Source organism: the organism of the source record quoted next, unplaced genomic scaffold (genome assembly GCF_019419815.1).
Source record: "Pyrus x bretschneideri cultivar Hongxiangsu unplaced genomic scaffold, Pyrus_bretschneideri_v1 Contig5, whole genome shotgun sequence".
Lineage (NCBI taxonomy): Eukaryota > Viridiplantae > Streptophyta > Magnoliopsida > Rosales > Rosaceae > Pyrus > Pyrus x bretschneideri.
The window spans coordinates 8,591,932-8,610,709 of record NW_025999787.1 but is presented as its reverse complement, the minus strand read 5'-3'; the positions used below and the strand labels follow the sequence as shown (position 1 = coordinate 8,610,709).

General features: G+C 37.4%; 2 protein-coding genes across 2 annotated transcripts; both read right to left on the bottom strand.

Annotated features, from left to right (window-relative positions):
* Nucleotides 1-3,747: 3,747 nt before the first annotated feature.
* On the bottom strand, nt 3,748-5,922 carry LOC103945120 (probable protein phosphatase 2C 25). The gene is made up of 4 exons (XM_009355648.3): nt 5,347-5,922; nt 4,543-4,881; nt 4,252-4,431; nt 3,748-4,136 (listed from the first exon to the last, which is right to left on the bottom strand). Exons 1-4 carry the CDS (start codon nt 5,803-5,805, stop codon nt 3,966-3,968), a joined length of 1,149 nt encoding a protein of 382 aa, XP_009353923.1. The 5' UTR covers nt 5,806-5,922; the 3' UTR covers nt 3,748-3,965.
* Nucleotides 5,923-10,202: 4,280 nt separating this feature from the next.
* LOC103945107 lies at nt 10,203-17,763 on the bottom strand. The gene is made up of 5 exons (XM_048568832.1): nt 17,632-17,763; nt 16,989-17,084; nt 16,099-16,171; nt 12,530-12,602; nt 10,203-10,503 (listed from the first exon to the last, which is right to left on the bottom strand). The coding sequence occupies exons 2-5, from the start codon at nt 17,071-17,073 to the stop codon at nt 10,447-10,449; spliced, it is 288 nt and encodes a 95-aa protein (XP_048424789.1). The 5' UTR covers nt 17,074-17,084; nt 17,632-17,763; the 3' UTR covers nt 10,203-10,446.
* Between the last annotated feature and the right edge of the window lie 1,015 nt (nt 17,764-18,778).

Here is an 18,778-nt window from a genome sequence, read left to right as displayed (position 1 = left end):
TCGGACAAGGTGTTTGGGATTGGGCATGTTTGGTTGAGGTGGTGTCCTAAGTGAAGAAGGACTTACATAAAACGGATTCATCGCCATTTAAAATAATGCATTATTATATGTAAGTTTTTCTTCACATGATAAATGCACGATTGGACCACAACGCTACTATGACAATGAGCGTATTCCATATAAACTGCCCTCGTTTTTTATTTATTTATTTTAAGTTTGTCTAAGTTGACTCCTCGTTTAAGAGGGTGCTACGGTAGAAGATGCTACTAAGAGATTAGAAAGATTAGGAAGGTGGGGAAGGGGAAGAAACAAGAGGGGAGGGTAGTGGTTGGAGGTGGCGGGTTGAGTGGACTTGGAGTGGTTGGAGTGGTAAGTGTAGTTTAGGTCCATTAGAGCATTCCCACCGTTGCAAACAGCTCGGGGGACAGTGTCCAAAACAATGGCCCGAGGGCCGGTGGGAGGCCTCCAGCGTGAGGTAGCCCGGTGGAAGGGGGAGGCCCGAGCAAAGGGCCTGTGAGGGATTGCCAGCCCTTGAGCCCGAGGTGGGAGTGACGCAAGGCTGACGCCAGGGTGGCGTCAGCGCATTATTTAATTTTTTTTGTGTCAGGCGCGTGCACCCCACCCGCGCGTGGGGGCGCGTCCCGACACAAAAATCAGAAAAAAAAGGGTTGTGTCAGTTACCGTTGGGAAGCCACGTGGCTTCCCACGGTGCGTTAGATCTTAACGGTCACTTAATGTGGACCGTTAGATCTAAACGGTAAAAAAAAAAAAAGTCAGATTTAATATCCACCGTTCGATCTGAGATCAACGGTGGATATTAAAATGCTTTATAAATTAAAAAATAAATGAAAAAATAGTTTTAAAAATCTGAAAAGTTACCGTTGTGACACGTGGCACAATCTGGAGCGTTGGAATTCAAAATTTTTTATATCCAACGGCAGAGATTAATTAATTGAATAAAAATTTAAAAAAAATTGTAAAAAATTCAAAAAAATATCTGAAAAATCTGAAAAAAATTGTAAAAAAAATTGTTTTTACTTTTCTATAAATACCTTCTCATTATCATCTACCTTACACAACAATTTCATATTTTCTCAACTACTTTCAATCACATTCCTTTCTTTGTCTCAAAGTTTGAATCCATTTTTTTTCAACAAAATGACCACTGGTGCAGGTACGAATTGGTCGCTTATTGAAGATGTTGCATTGTGTACTAGCTGGGTTGAAGTTACTCATAGTTCGCTTACGGGTAATGAGATGCAGTTGCGAGAAATGTGGAGTCTTATTCATACCAATTATCTTGAGAAAATTGGTGGGAAAAGAACCAAAGAATCGATGTCCAGTCCTTGGAAATTACTTAGCCAATCGTTTAGTACGTGGAGAGACGCTTTGGCACAAGCTAGTAGTAATATTCGAAGTGGGGAAAATTACTCGGATATGGTAACAAGATATTATTTATTTGATACCCAAATTTACATTATAATTATTTATTTGTATTATTTATTTGTTACTTATTTTCATTATAATTATTTATTTGTTACTTATTTTCATTATTTACTAAACTTGAAGCCTTCTTACTTATTTTCATTATATTTGTTAGTTACTTATTTTCATTATAATTATTTATTTGTTACTTATTTTCATTATTTACTAAACTTGAAGCCTTCTTACTTATTTTCATTATCTTTGTTACTTATATATATATATATATATATGTATATATTTGCTAGTTACTTATTTTCATTATAATTATTTATTTGTTACTTATTTTCATTATTTACTAAACTTGAAGCCTTCTTACTTATTTTCATTATCTTTGTTACTTATATATATATATATATATATATGTATATATTTGCTAGTTACTTATTTTCATTATAATTATTTATTTGTATTATTTATTTGTTACTTATTTTTATTATGTAGGAACTTCAAGCACAAGCTTGGTACGCTGCTAAAACCAAAAGCAAAAATAAATCATTCAACCGGTGGGAATGTTGGAATATTGTCAAAAATTGTCCTAAATTTAGAGTTGTGCCAGTCGGTCCAGAAGTGCACATGAACAGCACCCCTCTACACTCTACACCCGATCATGGTTGATTGCCCCATCCTCGTTATCTCATCCACTTGGTCTGCAAATGCTCCATATGCAAGCATCCGCAAGGCAGCATTAATTTTTTGCTCAGGCAGTAGACCCATAGCACCAAAATCATCTTTTTTTTGCACAAAATAATCATCATGGTTGCAAACAGCAATCATGATTTTGTTGAACAAATGTCGTTCCATTCTAAAACGACATCTAAAGTACGTATCAGGGAATGCACTATTAGGAACAAAATAATCATCCAAGAGTTCCATACCTCGTCGTTGCCTGCTTCTATCAAGGTTTCCGGAACGGCTGGGCCTGCAGATCTGAGCCGCAGCTTAGATGACTCGACGGGAATGTGAGGCTCTGCCCCTTCTTACTTCGTCATCTCTCATTTGACGCTCCTCATCCTCTTCCCTCTCATTTCTTACCCTCTGGTGATTGAACATTGCTTCTGATTCGTTAAATAATTCTTCCTCTTCCTGATTTAATTCCCACATCATCCTTGAGGAAGAAGAAGAAGACATTGAAAGAAAGAAACAGAAACTATGAATAATGATACAGATTTTTGTGAATAAGGAAGCAGAAACTATGAATAATGATAGAGATCTTGAGAATTTTGGTGTGAGATTTGTGAGGATGGATGGTGGATTATATAGAGGATTAAAAAAGGATTAGGTTGTGCATAATGCCACGTGGCATGCCGTCATTCGTTACAAATCTGATGGAAATCTATCCTCAAATATTGTGAACAGATTATGACACGTGGCATGCCGTCATTCGTTAAAAATCTGATGGAAATCTATCCTCAAAGATTGTGAACCGATTATGACACGTGGCGCGACGTGATTTGTTAATAATCTTATCAGAAATCCATCACCAATAATTGTATTATTTTGTATTATTTAATAATACTTCGGATAATGACACGTGGCGCAACGAGAACGATTAAAAATCTTATCCGATATTACAATTAAAATTATTTTGTATTAATTTTATAAATAAAAAAAATACTAATATTTTATTGCCTATTGCCAGGGCTATTGAAGTGTAACGGTGGAGATGCAAATTCTATTGCCAGGGCTACTTACTGTTCATTAAGGGCAATTACCGTTCATTAGGTGGATTAAATAGTGTATTGCCAGGGGGAGAGCTCCAACGCTGGAGATGCTCTTAGGGAGAAGACTGTGTAGGGGCTTGAGTAGGAAAGTGTTAAAGAGTCGGATTTGGTTTTTCCTAAATATAGGTACACTCTAGAAAATTTACTAAGACGATCATTTAGAAATTTCAAATCAACTATTGACGATACAGGTGATTCTCTAGTTAAAAGCTTTGAGACGACGTGTGCCATTTGGCTGTAGTTATGGATGAACTGAAATGCCCTTAACCTTTCCGGGCCAACTAGAGCTTAGTCCAACCCTTCGAGGTGTGGGTTACCACATGCTTTGACAAAACAACCACCAAAAAAAATTCTAAACACAAAACAAAATCTAAACACATCCGAAATCTTCCACAAGACAAAATCTAAACACAGACAAAATCTTAAGCACAACGGTTCAAAATTGTACATCAAAATTTGATTTTAACCGTTGTACCGAATCAATGGGGAGAGGAGGTCAGAGAGCAACAAAAGTTTGTAACATTCTAATGCGCAAGTCATATTATTCTAAAAGAATGAATTAATCAACATCTTGAACTAAGTCAAGTTATACAAAGAATTAAAGAATAAGGCTGCAACAATTATACAAATCAATGACTACGTGCCATCCATCTTCTATTGGTGTTAAACAAATTGCAGATAAAATGGTTAAATAATTTAGCATAGATATGGCTACTCTGAAGTCCAAACACTTTGATCATTCTAACGTACCAACTCTTGTTAAGCTGAAAACCATAAGTAGGGTCTCAATTGGACTACCATCACGCTAATATCATCGAAAGAGCCTCGTGATGTAGACAGTTCTATCAGCTTTTTGCAAGCCACCAACGGCTGCCCGTCAGTGCCTAAGCATGAAGGACGTACGATATCCACTGCTTCTTGGTTGCTAACCTGGAACAAAGGAATAAAATCCAATTTAGTTGATATGGAACTAATTGATCTTAATAGTATGTATGGAACTCTATTGATTTAAATGCAAAATAATGATAACAGGATTGCTAAATACCTTATCCCATAATCCGTCTGAGGCCATAATTAGGAACTCGTGTTCGGGTTTGATTCTGAGCACTTTGGTCTCTGGCTCTGGAGTTACATATTGTTTAAGGTGCCTATCGCCAATTCCTCTCGATACAGCTAGAGATCCCTGAATTCTCCAAACACCATGGCATAAATCGACATATCCACCCTAAAGAAAGAAATTCATTACAATCATCAATCACAATTCGAATCAGGTTTAACTTGAATCTGAAGTAATCTCAATGTATAACAATTTGGACAAAAGAAACATAGTGCTTACCAAGTTATCAATTCTGGCTTTCTCGTCTTCCCTTGATGGCCGATGATCAGATGTGAGGGCTTCAGCAGCGCCTCCACTGCTCAAGACAGCACGGCAATCGCCAGCATTGGACACAACAAGGTTACCGTTCCTGATCAAAGCAGTCACACAGCATGATCCACCACGGAAATCCTCTTTGAGAAAATCAGAGTCCGTATTCAGATAACCATGCTTGACTGCTTCCTCAATTTCATCACCACCCCTCCTCGCAACTTCATCTAAAATGTTCTTTGACAAGTTCTCTGCTGCAAACTCAGCAGCTTTTGCACCTCCATGCCCATCAAATATACCGAAAATCGCCTGCAGAAACAAAGCTTCAGCATATCGAATTCCAATTCTCAGGCCGCTAATTCGTCTAACTAAAATCAATAAAGTCCTGAAACCTGAAGCACGATTGTGCTGTAATAGATCAAAATATTCTATATTTTCCTCAAATTCCTAACCTAGAATATAAATTCCAACATCTCAGAAAAAGGGTTTTAAATTTGCCATCAATTTAGACCCTAGAACAACTAAAACATACAACATAAATTAAAAATTAACTAAATTGGTTATGGTTCATATAAAAACCCCACTTTGATTTCTCACAGTTCTACATAAAGCTTTCAAATTTCCCAAAATCCTACATAAAGCATTCAAATTTCTCAAATTTCTCAAAATTCTACCCAAAGCATTCAAATTTCTCAAAATTCAGCTCAATAGCTAAAACAAATTTATCACAATAAAAAAAAATTAAGAAAAACAAGAGAGCAACTTTAGAATTACCTGTTTAGAATCACCTTCAAGATTAAGATTAGCTGAGTAGCGATCCTCCAAAGCCTCTCTCCTCCCTCTCTTGCAACACACGTAGTAGTGCCCTTCTCTATCTGACTCCACCACCTCTCTCCTCCCCGCCGTCGACGGCGTCGGCGGAGCAGTCCCATATCCCGAGGACACCACTGGAATACAAAGCTTCGCCGGCCTCTTCCTCTTCAGCTGCGTCACCGGAGACCCCGGACCCGAGCACGACAACCCGCTCGGCGGCTTTGGGATCCGAATCCGAAACGGCGAAGACGGTGAAGATGGAGACGAACACGAAGCCAATCCCGCCGGTGATGACACCGACGGTGGCGGAGCTAAAGTCAGGGTTTCTGGGGCCGAAGTGATCATGGAGGATTTGTTGCAGAACAGAGACGACGGCGGGGAAAACACCGGCGAACTGGCCACTGCGACAGAGCACGACATATCGTTTCTCCCTTTCGGCTTTGTTTTTCCAGTTCAAAAATTGTGCCGTTTGTTCTTCTTTTTCTTCTTCTTCCTTTAACGATTTTTCTGCGTTTTGTTTGGATGAAGAGAAAAATGGAGAGAATTCTGGAATATATAGGTGGCGCCTCCGAGTGGGGGCTTAGTCATTTTCCGTGTTTGTGGGGCCCTCCATGGCTATTTTTAAACATTGTTTTGACCAGTGATTTGGGGCACTATTTTTGAATGTCGGTTTTACCCTTCATCGGATTTTCTTTGACTTTTAGTCATTACTTGAGATTGGACGTCGACGAACTCCAAGTAATTTCCTTCTAAAATTTAGTGAGAAGTTCGGATTTGTTATTAATTACGTTCAAGGTTTGTTAACATATTATTTTAATTTAATTTATTTTTATTAGTATTAGAATTTACATTTATTAAACAAATGAATACAACCAACTAGTTATTATGTACATTTTTTTTCATTATTATTTTACAGTAACGATGGATACTTAATTAAAGTTTATAGTTTGTTAGCTCCACTCTATGAGTTATACCACTAATTTTCTATCTCGTTCTTTTGGTGACAATAGTTCATTTTTAATGTTAAAACAATTCATTTCATTTTATCTTAACAAGACTATGAGCTCTTTTGAAAGTACTATTAAAATGACTGAAAGAGTTTTAAAAAAGATGGTTTTTAGTTTCAAATGCACTTGAAATGCTTTTTGCAAGAAACATCCATTATATGCTTCTTCCAAATTTATTTGCACTTTACTAAGAATTGGTTCCAAAAGTGTTTTCAATTATTTTGAAAGTACTTCCAAACGAACTCTATACGTTTTGAAAATCAAATTAAATTAATATTATCTAAGTAAATTATGGTTCTAGATTTTTGGATATAACAATCTCCAAACCTAACCAATTTGAATATATATTCAAAACAATTTGTTTATAGAAATTGTTATAGTTGGCTATGTTTGTCGAATTTTACAAGCATTTTACCGTTCAGTGGAGTTTAAACCTGCAGGGGCAAAACCGTCCGATCAGAACCGGGTGCCCCGCCCCAAATCGGATGAGGACCGGCGTGCGAGTGTGAAAAAGATAAAAAAAGGAAATATTTAAGTGGTCATACACGTTATTTAATTTCAATACGGTGTTTGACTTCTTACTAACTAAGCTAAGCTAATGCTGTCACTGTGGGCCCCCACGCTCTCCCTCTCTCCCCTTATTGCTGGTTTTATGAGCTTCTGCGAAGTTACCGTTGTGAACGCATTCTCTTAAATACAATGCTGTCGTCGTTATTTCAATTATTTTTGTGAGGATTTTAAGAATTCTTAGATTGTGTACATTTATTGTATATCGTGCGATCAGTTTTTATCAGATACTATTCATATTTAATTTTAAATAAAAATATTTAAAATAATTTTTTAACGCACGATATATGATGAATGGACACGATTTAAAAATTTCTAGAATCCCTCCAAAAAGAATAAGGAGAAGATCCTCAGTGGGGAGGAGCTGATAGGGATGTGAATGAGACACGACCGTTGGGAAACTGGGCGCGATTACAAACGGCCAACATGTAAAACTTCGAAATTCCGATTCTGCCCTTGTTTCAGGTGTGATTTTATTCAGAAACGATGCCACCGCGTTGTTTGAAAATCTTAATTTGTTGCATAACCCAATTGAATTGTTCCACGTAACCCAATTGAATTGCTCCACGTAACCCAATTGAATTGCTCCACGTAACCCCAATGGAATTGCTCCACGTAACCCAATTGAATTGCTCCACGTAACCCCAATGGAATTGCTACACGTATTGTTCTAAATACGCTCTTTCTTGCTGGACTAAACACTCAATTACAACTCGTCGACAATTTTCTCTTTCAAACTAAGCACACCGTTCACATTCTTCATTATAGAAGATAGATCTTTGAAATTTTTCATGTTACTTCACATTCCCGGCATGGTCTTGATTTTTTTTTTCTTTTTCTTATCTACACTAAAATTTTGCACGGTAGGACGGAAAAAGTTTATGAAATATCAATATATTGAATTTATATAGGAATCACACTCTTGTATGTGGCTAAAAATTTTGGTTGAACTCATAAGTTCAATATATTCAACTCATGAGTATAATACTAATATATTGAACTTAAATTAGTGTAGCAGTTGTCGATGCAAATTTTCACCGTCTCTAGTTTTGACGAAAATGCACCTGTAAAACAATCAACACCTTTGATCAAGGACCTAAGCCTCAAGCGCCCACGAGGTAGGGGTTAAGCCAATGGATCTTTGATGCCTAAGTTAGTTTCTCTGAGAAGAGTAAAGTGTTTAGGGCTTTTTGGGGTAGCAAAACCTTACCGAAATTTGGTAGAATATGATGTATATATAGGGGAGTGGCCAGCCATGGAGTTAGGGTTTTACCCTACACATTGCGGCATCCTATTGGGCAAGGTTTTATGGAGAAATATTCTCAAAATATTAAATAGGAAATAATATCTTAAGATAATGGAGTAATTATCTTTAATTGATTCAAATATGGATTATTTATTTGAATGGAGTTAATATTTATTTGGAAATGAATTAAATATATGATTTGGGTAATTAATCCTTATCTTTAATGTTTTGACTTTTTCTTGCCAAGAACGGGTGAGCTGTGGGTAGTCGTATTCATCTGCAGGGACCTTCAGGGGTGTGAGCGTGTGAGCTGCACATGGGAGTATCTGAGAAGCATGCCCATTGAATGAGGGCACTCTTGTCTTTCTTGGGCAAAAGTCTACATGTCGTCTCCAGAATATTTGGGATTATTTTAGACTCCACAAATGGCCCACACTTGCTGGGTTGCTCATAGGAAAAAAGGCAGTAGGTGTAGAAATCCTAAGCTGCATGGGCTTGTAGAGTTGTTTCCCAATTTGAACTAGAACTCTTTTCTTGATTTGCAAATAGATTTCTTCTAAGAAAAAGAAACCAATTGCTCCAATACCTATTTAATTCTACCTTAAGCAGGGATTAAATAAAATTGGAAAACAATCATAACTCCACACAAGGAAGAGAGAAGCCAGAGGAAATTTGTTTCCCCTCCCCTAGCTTTCTTCTTCTCTTGTCTTTGCAAAAAATCGTCTCTCATTGTTGTCCTTCTTCTCGGTTCCACACCAAGGTAAGAAAAAATTTAAAATTTTCATTCCTTTTTCATTCTTTTAGGAATCTTGGAACTTGAAAAATTGTCTTATGTATAATGTTGTCGTCGACGTGGGGAGGAGCTGACCGGGACGTGAGTGGGACACAACCGTTGGGAAACTGGGCGTGATTACTAACGGTCAACAGGTAAAACCTTGAAATTCCGGTTTTGCACTTGTTTCGGGTGTGATTTTTATTCGCCACGGGGCCACCGCGTAGTTTGAAAATCTTGATTTGTGGCATAACCCAATCAAATTGCTACACGTATTGTTCTAAATACACCCTTTCTCGCTGGACTAAAACACTCAAGTACAACTCGTTGACAATTTTCTCTTTCAAACTAAGCAAACCGTTCACATTCTTCATTATAGATGGAAGTTAGATCTTTGAAATTTTTCATGTTACTTCACATTCCCGGCATGTTCTTGATTTTTTATTAATTATTATCTACACTTAAATTTATGAATACAAAATTGCGGCATTAGATAGCTAGGAGAACATTCTTAGTTGTTCTTGATTTTTTTTTTTTTTTTAACGGGAACAACTGGTGGCAAATCACGGTTATCCACTCCTTTCAAGGGCTCGGAAGACTCATAGAGGCATTTCAGCCCCCTGGCCACAAGTCTAGCTTTCAAACCAACAGTGAATTTCGAACCCGAGACATCCAATTTTTAGTTTTAAGGAAGCCTTGCACTCTGCCTTTTATCACTAGACCATAGCTCGTGGTTACTTTTCATTGTGTGTTTAATAAGGACAAAAGGTGATTTTGGTTACAAAAGTTGACAAAAAATTGCACACGATTATTTGTTCAAGAGCATTTCGATAACCTACTTATGTCTAGTTGTAGGGATTTATGCTGAAAAACGAAAAAATAAGACGGTTTGGAATGTTTTGATAAAAACACAAACTGAAATTCCAACGGTGTCCTAAAATATGAAACTTTAATTGTTAGATCTTTATTTAAAAATACTAAAAAGTCAAGATCTAACAATTAAAAAACTTAGAATATTTTATTCTCCGAATCACCTTACGATTTTTGGAAAGGCTTTGACAACTTTCTTTATCATTAAGGACGCCTTCTTGCATTTAAAGGCGTCCCAAAATGAAAAAATATAACACAAAGTAGTTGAAAAGTTTCTGCCAGTTTCAACCTTGAACGTGCAATAACACAAACATTAAGCTAGCTCTCGGCCAAACTGATATGGAGAACAAAGAGATGGGGAAAACAAATAAATAACAAAGCTTTCGAGGAGTGGAAAGCAAAACAAATCACATCATCTACCGGTAAATCAACTGTAAAACTATCTGCTATATTAACAGAAATTCAAGTCTAAAACACAAGAAAATGGTGTAGGACATGCACAATTACTCTCACAAAATCAACACTTCACAAGTCAAATCTAAATACGGAGTGTAACACACACACGGTGGTGCAGCTGCATTCAAATCATCGCTCAGTCATCAATCCGAACACCCCAGGTCGACGCTATCTCCAGACCTCACCATAGACGCCTGACACTACATCAGAATGACAAGTTAAAAGCTAGTTTACAATCTTCCAGTTCAATTGAAATCAGTCCGTAAACATCTGATAAGCTGAAAGAAGATTAACTTGTATGGAGATGTCCATTAGGGAACTTCTAAAGATAGACAACAATTGGTCAATGAAACTTTGTTTTCATATTTTTGGAAGTCTAAACTCCGTCCTAAAGGTTTAGAGTATAATCTTGGACCTTCAATCGATGCCTCAGACAAATACTTGGGTATTTTCTACTAACTAAAAAGACAGCCCTGCAAAATTAGTCTGTCGTTTAGGAATTTCATAAGCGACTTCACCTTCCATAGTTTTGTGTGTATGTTTCTGTTGACTCTAAAAATTACAAAACCTACGTGGCGCGCAGGCCGAGTAACTAATAAGCTAACTACGTCCTTTGGTTGAATGCGGGGCGTGCCAACTCGTCGGCCGAGCTCGGCCGAGGAGTAAAATTTGTTGATGTCGCGTTGAGCGCGCTGTTGACTTCTGTATCTTGCGATTGCGATCGAGGAAGGAACGCTCTCGGTCTCTGGGTTCTATAGCCTGAAGACAAGGCTACTAATTCTACGGAGTTCACAAATCGTCGGAGCTTGATTCGGTCACTGTGATTATATTCGTAAGAGTATAAGCATGCCGAATCGAGACCAAACTATATGGGCACAGGTACTCAAATGTGATATATGTCTTGATGGTAAACGTAGTTCGGCCGTCAGAATGCCGAACCCTGAAACTTACTTGCGAGTATCCAATCATAAAATCACTTGGCGTCCAATGCGCCGAGCAATGCAATTCGTAACACCCAACTATGCCGAAAAGGCTAGTAAGATGACCTCTACCAACAAGGGTTTGAAAAACCCTTCTCGGCTGAGACTTAGATAGGTAATCGGTCGGCTTCGAGGCAGTGCTGTTTATCCAAACTGAAGGTGCTTCTCGGTCGGCTGATTCTGCGGCGGCAGTGCTGTTTATCCAAACTGAAGATGCTCGCCGGGTGCCTCCACAGTGCTGTTTATCCAAACTGAAGGTATGTCGGCAGAAAAGAAAAGGAAAAATCTCAAGGTGTTTGAGAGGTTTTGCGCAGGGCAATTGTATGCTGGATCGAAGGGCCTTTTCTATTGCATGATTTCTTGTATTTATAGCACCTCATTCCTTGAGACCAATTCGCATTCTGATTCGGATTGGGAGTCCTTGTCCCATTTCAACTCTAACTCGAACAAACCTACTCCTACTGGGATTCTGAATTTTCCTTCCTTTCGAGGCTTTATTCTTAGCCGGTCGGGAATCCTGGTCGCACCAGGACTTCCTTGACCTTTTCTGTTTATCCGGACTACTTAGGATAGGATTTGGCCAACCCTACCAACTGGCCCGGGATTTATTATTCGGCCCATAGTATTTGTCATCACCTTGGGCCGAGCACATCCTGCTGCTCAGCCCAACAATAATATTTTGGGCCCAAACAGTTTCTTAATTGCCAGAAAAGCGCATGTGAATAAGTCTAAAAATACTCGAGTAAACCTCAGAACTGTTTTAGCATAACATTGCGACAATTCCTGGACAGTAATGGAAAGTGATAGAAACCCATCAAAATGTTCGGATGTTTTGTTTATGGTGCTCCAAATTCGTAGCAAAAGAAAACTTCAAGCATCTCATCATGTGTAAAATTCATAGTGAAAATTCACAAAGAAGTCCAATAATCTATTCAAAGTAAAACACAACTAGAACAACTAATTCAAGAATTTTTGAAGCTGCCGATTATTCCCTAGGGTAGAGTTCTTCTATCAAAAATAGACACGTAAACTCGAGAAGTTCAATGTCATAAAGGAGGTTGAACCAAGAGCCATAAACCGATTCACTTTCAGATGGCATTCGAATCCCACATGTATCTATTGGATCGTGATACCATCACGTCCAATGATATCATAGCAAAGTACACAGGCGGAAGTCTAATACAACATAATGATAAGATGCTACTACCTAATGATATCTGACACAAGACAAAGGTTAGAATGTTACCTCTTCCCAAACTCCATTAAATATCGTGACCCATTGTAACACAGGAACCACAGCAACACAATGATCAAAGTATCTGTCAAGATTAAGGAACTGACAAATGCAATATAACGGCAGAAAGGAAGGTAGAGAACTCCAAATTAAATTTGAGAAAAGAATGGTGGGATATGTGGTAAAAATATTGAATCTTCATACTATTACTTCCACAACAAGCATTTTGCAGCTATTATCAAGATTCATAGCAATGCACCAGACGCTGATGACCAAAAACACAAATTTCTACCGTACTTATATATGACAGTATGGTATAAACAATCAAACAATCTAAAAGTTTGAGTCGGTTCTTAGCATATGGTGATCTAAGAAACTGCCAACGAAGAGGCACTTTTCCAAACCATAACGGCAAGAAGAATTTCGTATAAGCTAGAAAAATGCGAAGGGCGCATTTGATTACCGTCTCGTATGAAAAGAGTAGTAGGTGTACATGGGCTTGTAGAGTTGTTTTCTAATTTGAATTAGATCTTATTTCTTGATTTGGAGATAGACTTCTTCTAGGAAAAAGAAATCAATTGCCTCAATACCTATTTAATTTTGCCTTAAGCAAGGATTAAATAAAATTGGAGAACATCATAACTCTAACAAGGAAGAGAGAAGCCAGAGGAAATTTGTTCCCCCTTCCCTAGCTTTCTTCTTCTTTTGCCTTTGCAAAAAGTCGTCTCTCGTTCTTCTTCTTCTCCGTTCCACACCAAGGTAAGAAAAAATTTAAAATTTTCATTCTTTTTTATTCTTTTGGGAATCTTCGGACTTGAAAAATTGTACGTATAATGTTGTCGTCGACGTGGGGAGGAGCTGACTGGGATGTGATTGAGACACGACCGTTGGGAAACTGGGCGTGATTACTAACGGTCAACATGTAAAGTAAAACCTTGAAGTTCCGGTTTTGCATTTTATTCGCCACGGGGCCACCGCGTAGTTTGAAAATCTTGATTTGTAGCATAACCCAATCAAATTGCTACACGTATTGTTCTAGATACACTCTTTCTCGCTGGACTAAGACACTCAGTTACAACTCGTTGACAATTTTCTTTCAAACTAATTCAAACTAAGCAAACCGTTCACATTCTTCATTATAGATGGAAGATAGATCTTTGAAATATTTCATGTTACTTCACATTCCCGGCATGTTCTTGATTTTTTTTTTGTTTTTTTTTACTATCTACACTAAAATTTATGAATACGAAATTGCGGCATAACACGCACCCAATTCGAATGTTAAGTGCATGTTGAATACGAAATTCAAAGCCTTTTTTGCATTAAAAAGACGAAGAAGAAGAAAAAGATTGAAAATTTATGAACGGGTTGTTGGAAATATGGGTGCTCCAGCGTTCTGAATCTCCCCAAATTCGCAGTTTTGAGGGAACGAGTCCATTTGGGAATTGAATTGATCCAGAACGACCAGATAGTGAAGCACAATTTCAATCAAAATTATGAAAAAAATACAGAAAATGTTAAGAGCCAAGGAAGGAAGGTTTGAAATTTGGGAATAGAGGAAGCGGGTGCTCTGTTGCCTGAATATATAGGGTGCCATGGGAGAAGAGCTCGGGGGGAGTTTATGGATCAACGGTTCAGATTCTTTTCATCCCTTTTACCTTGCCCTAGTTTACTCGTGCTAGGCCAAGGTTGGCAAGTATGTGATTTCATATTTCCCCACAAAACTTTGGGTTCCTCTTACTTTGGTCTTTCAGCATTTTGCCTAGTCTCAGGACCGGGAAGACTCATAGAGGCATTGCAACCCCCTTGGCCACAAGTTTGGCTTCCAAACCAACAATGATTTTCGAACCGAGACCTCCAATTTCTAGTTTTGAAGAAGCCTCGTATTCTGCCCTTTATCACTGGGCCACCAACTTATGGTTGTGTGTTTAATAAGGACAAAAAGTGATTTTGGTTACAAAAGTTGACAAAAAATTGCACACGATTATTTGTTCAAGAGCATTTCGATAACCTGCTTATGTCTAGTTGTAGGGATTTATGCTGAAAAACGAAAAAATAAGACGGTTTGGAATGTTTTGATAAAAACACAAACTGAAATTCCAACGGTGTCCCAAAATATTAAACTTTAATTGTTAGATCTTTATTTAAAAATACTAAAAAGTCAAGATCTAACAATTAAAAAGCTTAGAGTATCTTATTCTCCGAATCACCTTACAATTTTTGGAAAGGCTTTGACAACTTTCTTTATCATTAAGGACGCCTTCTTGCATTTAAAGGTGTCCCAAAATGAAAAAATACAACACACAGTGGTTGAAAAGTTTCTGCCAGTTTCAACCTTGAACGTGCAATAACACAAACATTAAGCTAGCTCTCGGCCAAACTGATATGGAGAACAAAGAGATGGGGAAAACAAATAAATAACAAAGCTTTCGAGGAGTGGAAAGCAAAACAAATCACATCATCTACCGGTAAATCAACTGTAAAACTATCTGCTATATTAACAGAAATTCAAGTCTAAAACACAAGAAAATGGTGTAGGACATGCACAATGACTCACAAAATCAACACTTCACAAGTCAAATCTAAATACGGAGTGCAACACACACACGGTGGTGCAGCTGCATTCAAATCATCGCTCAGTCATCAATCTGAACACCCCAGGTCGACGCTATCTCCAGACCTCACCATAGACGCCTGACACTATATCAGAATGACAAGTTAAAAGCTAGTTTACAATCCTTCAGTTCAACTGAAATCAGTCCGTAAAACATCTGATAAGCTGAAAGAAGATTAACTTGTATGGAGATGTCCATTAGGGAACTTCTAAAACTAGACAAACAATTGGTTAATGAAAATTTGTTTTCGTATTTTTGGAAGTCTAAACTCCGTCCTAAAGGTTTAGAGTATAATCTTGGACCTTCAGTCGATGCCTCAGACAAATACTTGGGTATTTTCTACTAACTAAAAAGACAACCCTGCAAAATTAGTCTGTCGTTGAGGAATTTCATAAGCGACTTCACCTTCCATAGTTTTGTGTGTATGTTTCTTAATTGCCAGAAAAGCGCATGTGAATAAGTCTAAAAATACTCGAGTAAACCTCCGAACTGTTTTAGCATAACATTGCGACAATTCCTGGACAGTAATGGAGAGTGATAGAAACCCTTCAAAATGTTCGGATGTTTTGTTTATGGTGCTCTGAATTTGTAGCAAAAGAAACCTTCAAGCATCTCATCATGTGTAAAATTCATAGTGAAAATTCACAAAGAAGTCTAAAATCTATTCAAAGTAAAACACAACTAGAACAACTAATTCAAGAATTTTTGAAGCTGCCGATTATTCCCTAGGGTAGAGTTCTTCTATCCAAAATAGACACGTAAACTCGAGAAGTTCAATGTCACAAAGGAGGTTGAACCAAGAACTGTTTGAGATGGCATTCAAATCCCACATGTATCTATTGGATCATGATACCATCACATCCAATGACATCATAGCAAGGTACACAGTCCAAAGTCTAATAGAAAATAATGATAAGATGCTACCACCTAATGATATCCGACAAGAGACAAATGTTAAAATATTACCTCTTCCCAAACTCCATTAAATATCGTGACCCATTGTAACACAGGAACCACAGCAACACAACGACCAAAGTATCTGTCAAGATTAAGGAACTGACAAAAGCAATATAACAGCAGAAATGAAGGCAGAGAAATCCAAATTAAATTTGAAAAAGAATGGTGGGATATATGGTAAAAAATATTGAATCCTCGTAGGATTGCTTCCTCAACAAGCATTTTGCTGCTATTATCAAGATTCATAACACTGCACCAGACGCTGATGACCATAAACACAAATTTGTATGGTACCTATATATGACAGTATGAAAGAAACAATCAAACAATCTAAAAGTTTGAGTCGATTCTTAACATACGGTGATCTAAGAAACTGCCAACGAAGAGGCACTTTCCCAGACCATAACAGCAAGAAGAATTTCATATAAGCTAGAAAAATGCTAAGGGCCCATTTGATTACCGTTTCATTTTAGTTTTCACTTTTGGTGCTTGAGATATGAGGGAAAAAAGGGATGAAGAAGCAGGATGAGAGAGAGGTGAAGATATAAAGAAGAATACAATGAAAACCAAATCTAGAAAGTACACCCAACTTGAAATGGTTTTTTGTTTTCCGTTTTCATTTTGTGTCTTCCCGTGTACAACATCTCTCCCACCATCTTCCCTACACTCTTCTATATCCCTCATTTCTCCCACGTATTTCCCTCTATATCTAACACAAAAACGAAAACTAGAAACTGAAAACAAAATAGTCACCAAACGTTCCAAATTGTATACTCTAAATGTACCCGATCGAGGAAATAAGTTCACTCATGAAAGTATGCAAACTCATGTGCTCTCTAAACTAAAACGAGACAAATATCCGACATAAGGAAGCAAAGATAAGGTAAAACACAGGATACTGAAGAGATAACGCTCCCACCAATCCAACATATAGAGCCCAAATGTCACATTGTAAAGATAGATCTTTCGTTGAACCCAATTCATAACTCCAGAATCTACAAACAATAAGCACAAGATTAGTGCCAGATTAAGATATCCCAGACAAAAAACAAGTCAACAAAACCACATCCAAAGATTTAAAAAAAAAAAAAAAGAGTAAATAAGCACAAGAAAAAAAATATCAATTCACAGAAATTCCAGCACTAAATAATCTAGTAGGAGGGATTGGACTGTAAAGCTTAGAGCTTGGCTGTTATCTTGCCCATCTATATACATACATACATACATATACATGTGTGTGTGTATATGTGTGTGTGTGTGTGTGTGTTTATATTTGATTGGATTCCTACAGAACTTTATTGAGAAACCCACAAATGGGTATGTAAGAAAATTGGGATTCTGCACAAGATTTATTCTAAGCTAAAGAAAGGACCCTAAAAAAAATCAGTGTGAAGGGATTGGCAGATTCAGTTCAGTGCAAGTTTCAAATTTGTATTTTCAACATTTGTTCTTTAAAAGAACACTAACTAAACGTATCAAATCCTACAAATTTTCTATCTTATTCCAAAATTTTCTCACCAACCAAACAAAGGAATGACTTACCGTTTTCAGAGAACGAAAGAATGTTCGGAGGAGCACGCCGGAGACGATGAGAGAGAGAGAGAGAGAGAGAGAGAAAGAGAGAGAGAGAGATTTTTTAGACGGCAACAAGTAAGACCGAGTTGGTTTGACTCTGACCAAAACAAAAGAAAAACTTTTCGGCTCAATTTAAAGCCCACATCGTCCTTAGACAATGAGGCTTTTGAGGCCCATTATTATTTAATTCATACTTGGGTTGTATTTGTCAAATAGGGTAAAGCCTTCTAGATTTTCCCTTGGGCTTGGGCCTTTTAGCCCGTTTAGAGTAGTTTATCGACAATCTCACGTATTACGTGCCAAATAGATTGATGAGTAATTGAATTAAGGTCCCACTTGGTTTTCTGTGGGAAAGATTTTTCACCGAGCCCCAAATTATTGGTGTATAATGTCTTTTTATTTTTTTGAAGTGATTGGTGTATAATGTCTAGTTTGCTATTTCGATGCTTGTTTGGAAGAATTTATACTTTGACAAATGTTAAGGAAACTCTCTTAAAGTGTGATTCTCCATGAACATTCTGTCACCTCACAGTTTAACTTCAATTCTCGTGCTAACATTATAAAACATTATGCAAAAAAATATGAGGTGGTAGAGAGTCTAGCGAATCTCATTTTTAAGAGTCTCTCTATAATTTTGTTTTATGCCTCTTGTTTTGGTAGAGTATTAATTTAAGATGTGGCTTTAGTTCTTGATATTCGAGTTGAGTTTTGGATGGTTTGCCTGTCCTTTGTACGCGTAGTTTCCAACAACAGAAAAAATGAATTATGTATTAGAGCACTTTCACCAAGCCATTTTTGTTAGAGAAATGCTAGTAACATTTGCACTAACCTTCGCAATTGGACATTCTCAATTTAAAAGATGTCATGCGTCATTTGTTCACACAAAAACCAAGACGTTTGATGCTTTTGGAATTGTATTTTATATTTTCCATCTTTGATTTCTAGCCAAAAACGTTAAGAGTCTTAATTTTTGTGTAAGTGGTGATAAAGTCCAAATACAAATGGTTGTGCGTTGCTAGCACTCCCCTTCGGCAGCCAAAATGAACTAGAAACAAAATCTACCCCAAAACCCATTCCCAACCGCCCAATCTTGCCAAGGTAAGAGATGGATCCC

What these genes read in the sequence shown, in the direction of transcription:
- LOC103945120 (XM_009355648.3), bottom strand. Translation starts at nt 5,805, where the DNA reads ATGTCGTGCTCTGTCGCAGTGGCCAGTTCGCCGGTGTTTTCCCCGCCG. An exon ending in TTGAAGGTGATTCTAAACAG is followed by an intron (nt 4,882 to 5,346) that starts GTAATTCTAAAG and finishes TTGTTTCTGCAG; the next exon opens with GCGATTTTCGGTATATTTGA. An exon ending in CAGACGGATTATGGGATAAG is followed by an intron (nt 4,137 to 4,251) that starts GTATTTAGCAAT and finishes CCTTTGTTCCAG; the next exon opens with GTTAGCAACCAAGAAGCAGT.
- LOC103945107 (XM_048568832.1), bottom strand. Translation starts at nt 17,073, where the DNA reads ATGAATTGGGTTCAACGAAAGATCTATCTTTACAATGTGACATTTGGG. An exon ending in GTGGGAGCGTTATCTCTTCA is followed by an intron (nt 16,172 to 16,988) that starts GTATCCTGTGTT and finishes TAATCTTGACAG; the next exon opens with ATACTTTGGTCGTTGTGTTG. An exon ending in TTAATGGAGTTTGGGAAGAG is followed by an intron (nt 10,504 to 12,529) that starts GTAACATTCTAA and finishes ATTCTGATGTAG; the next exon opens with TGTCAGGCGTCTATGGTGAG.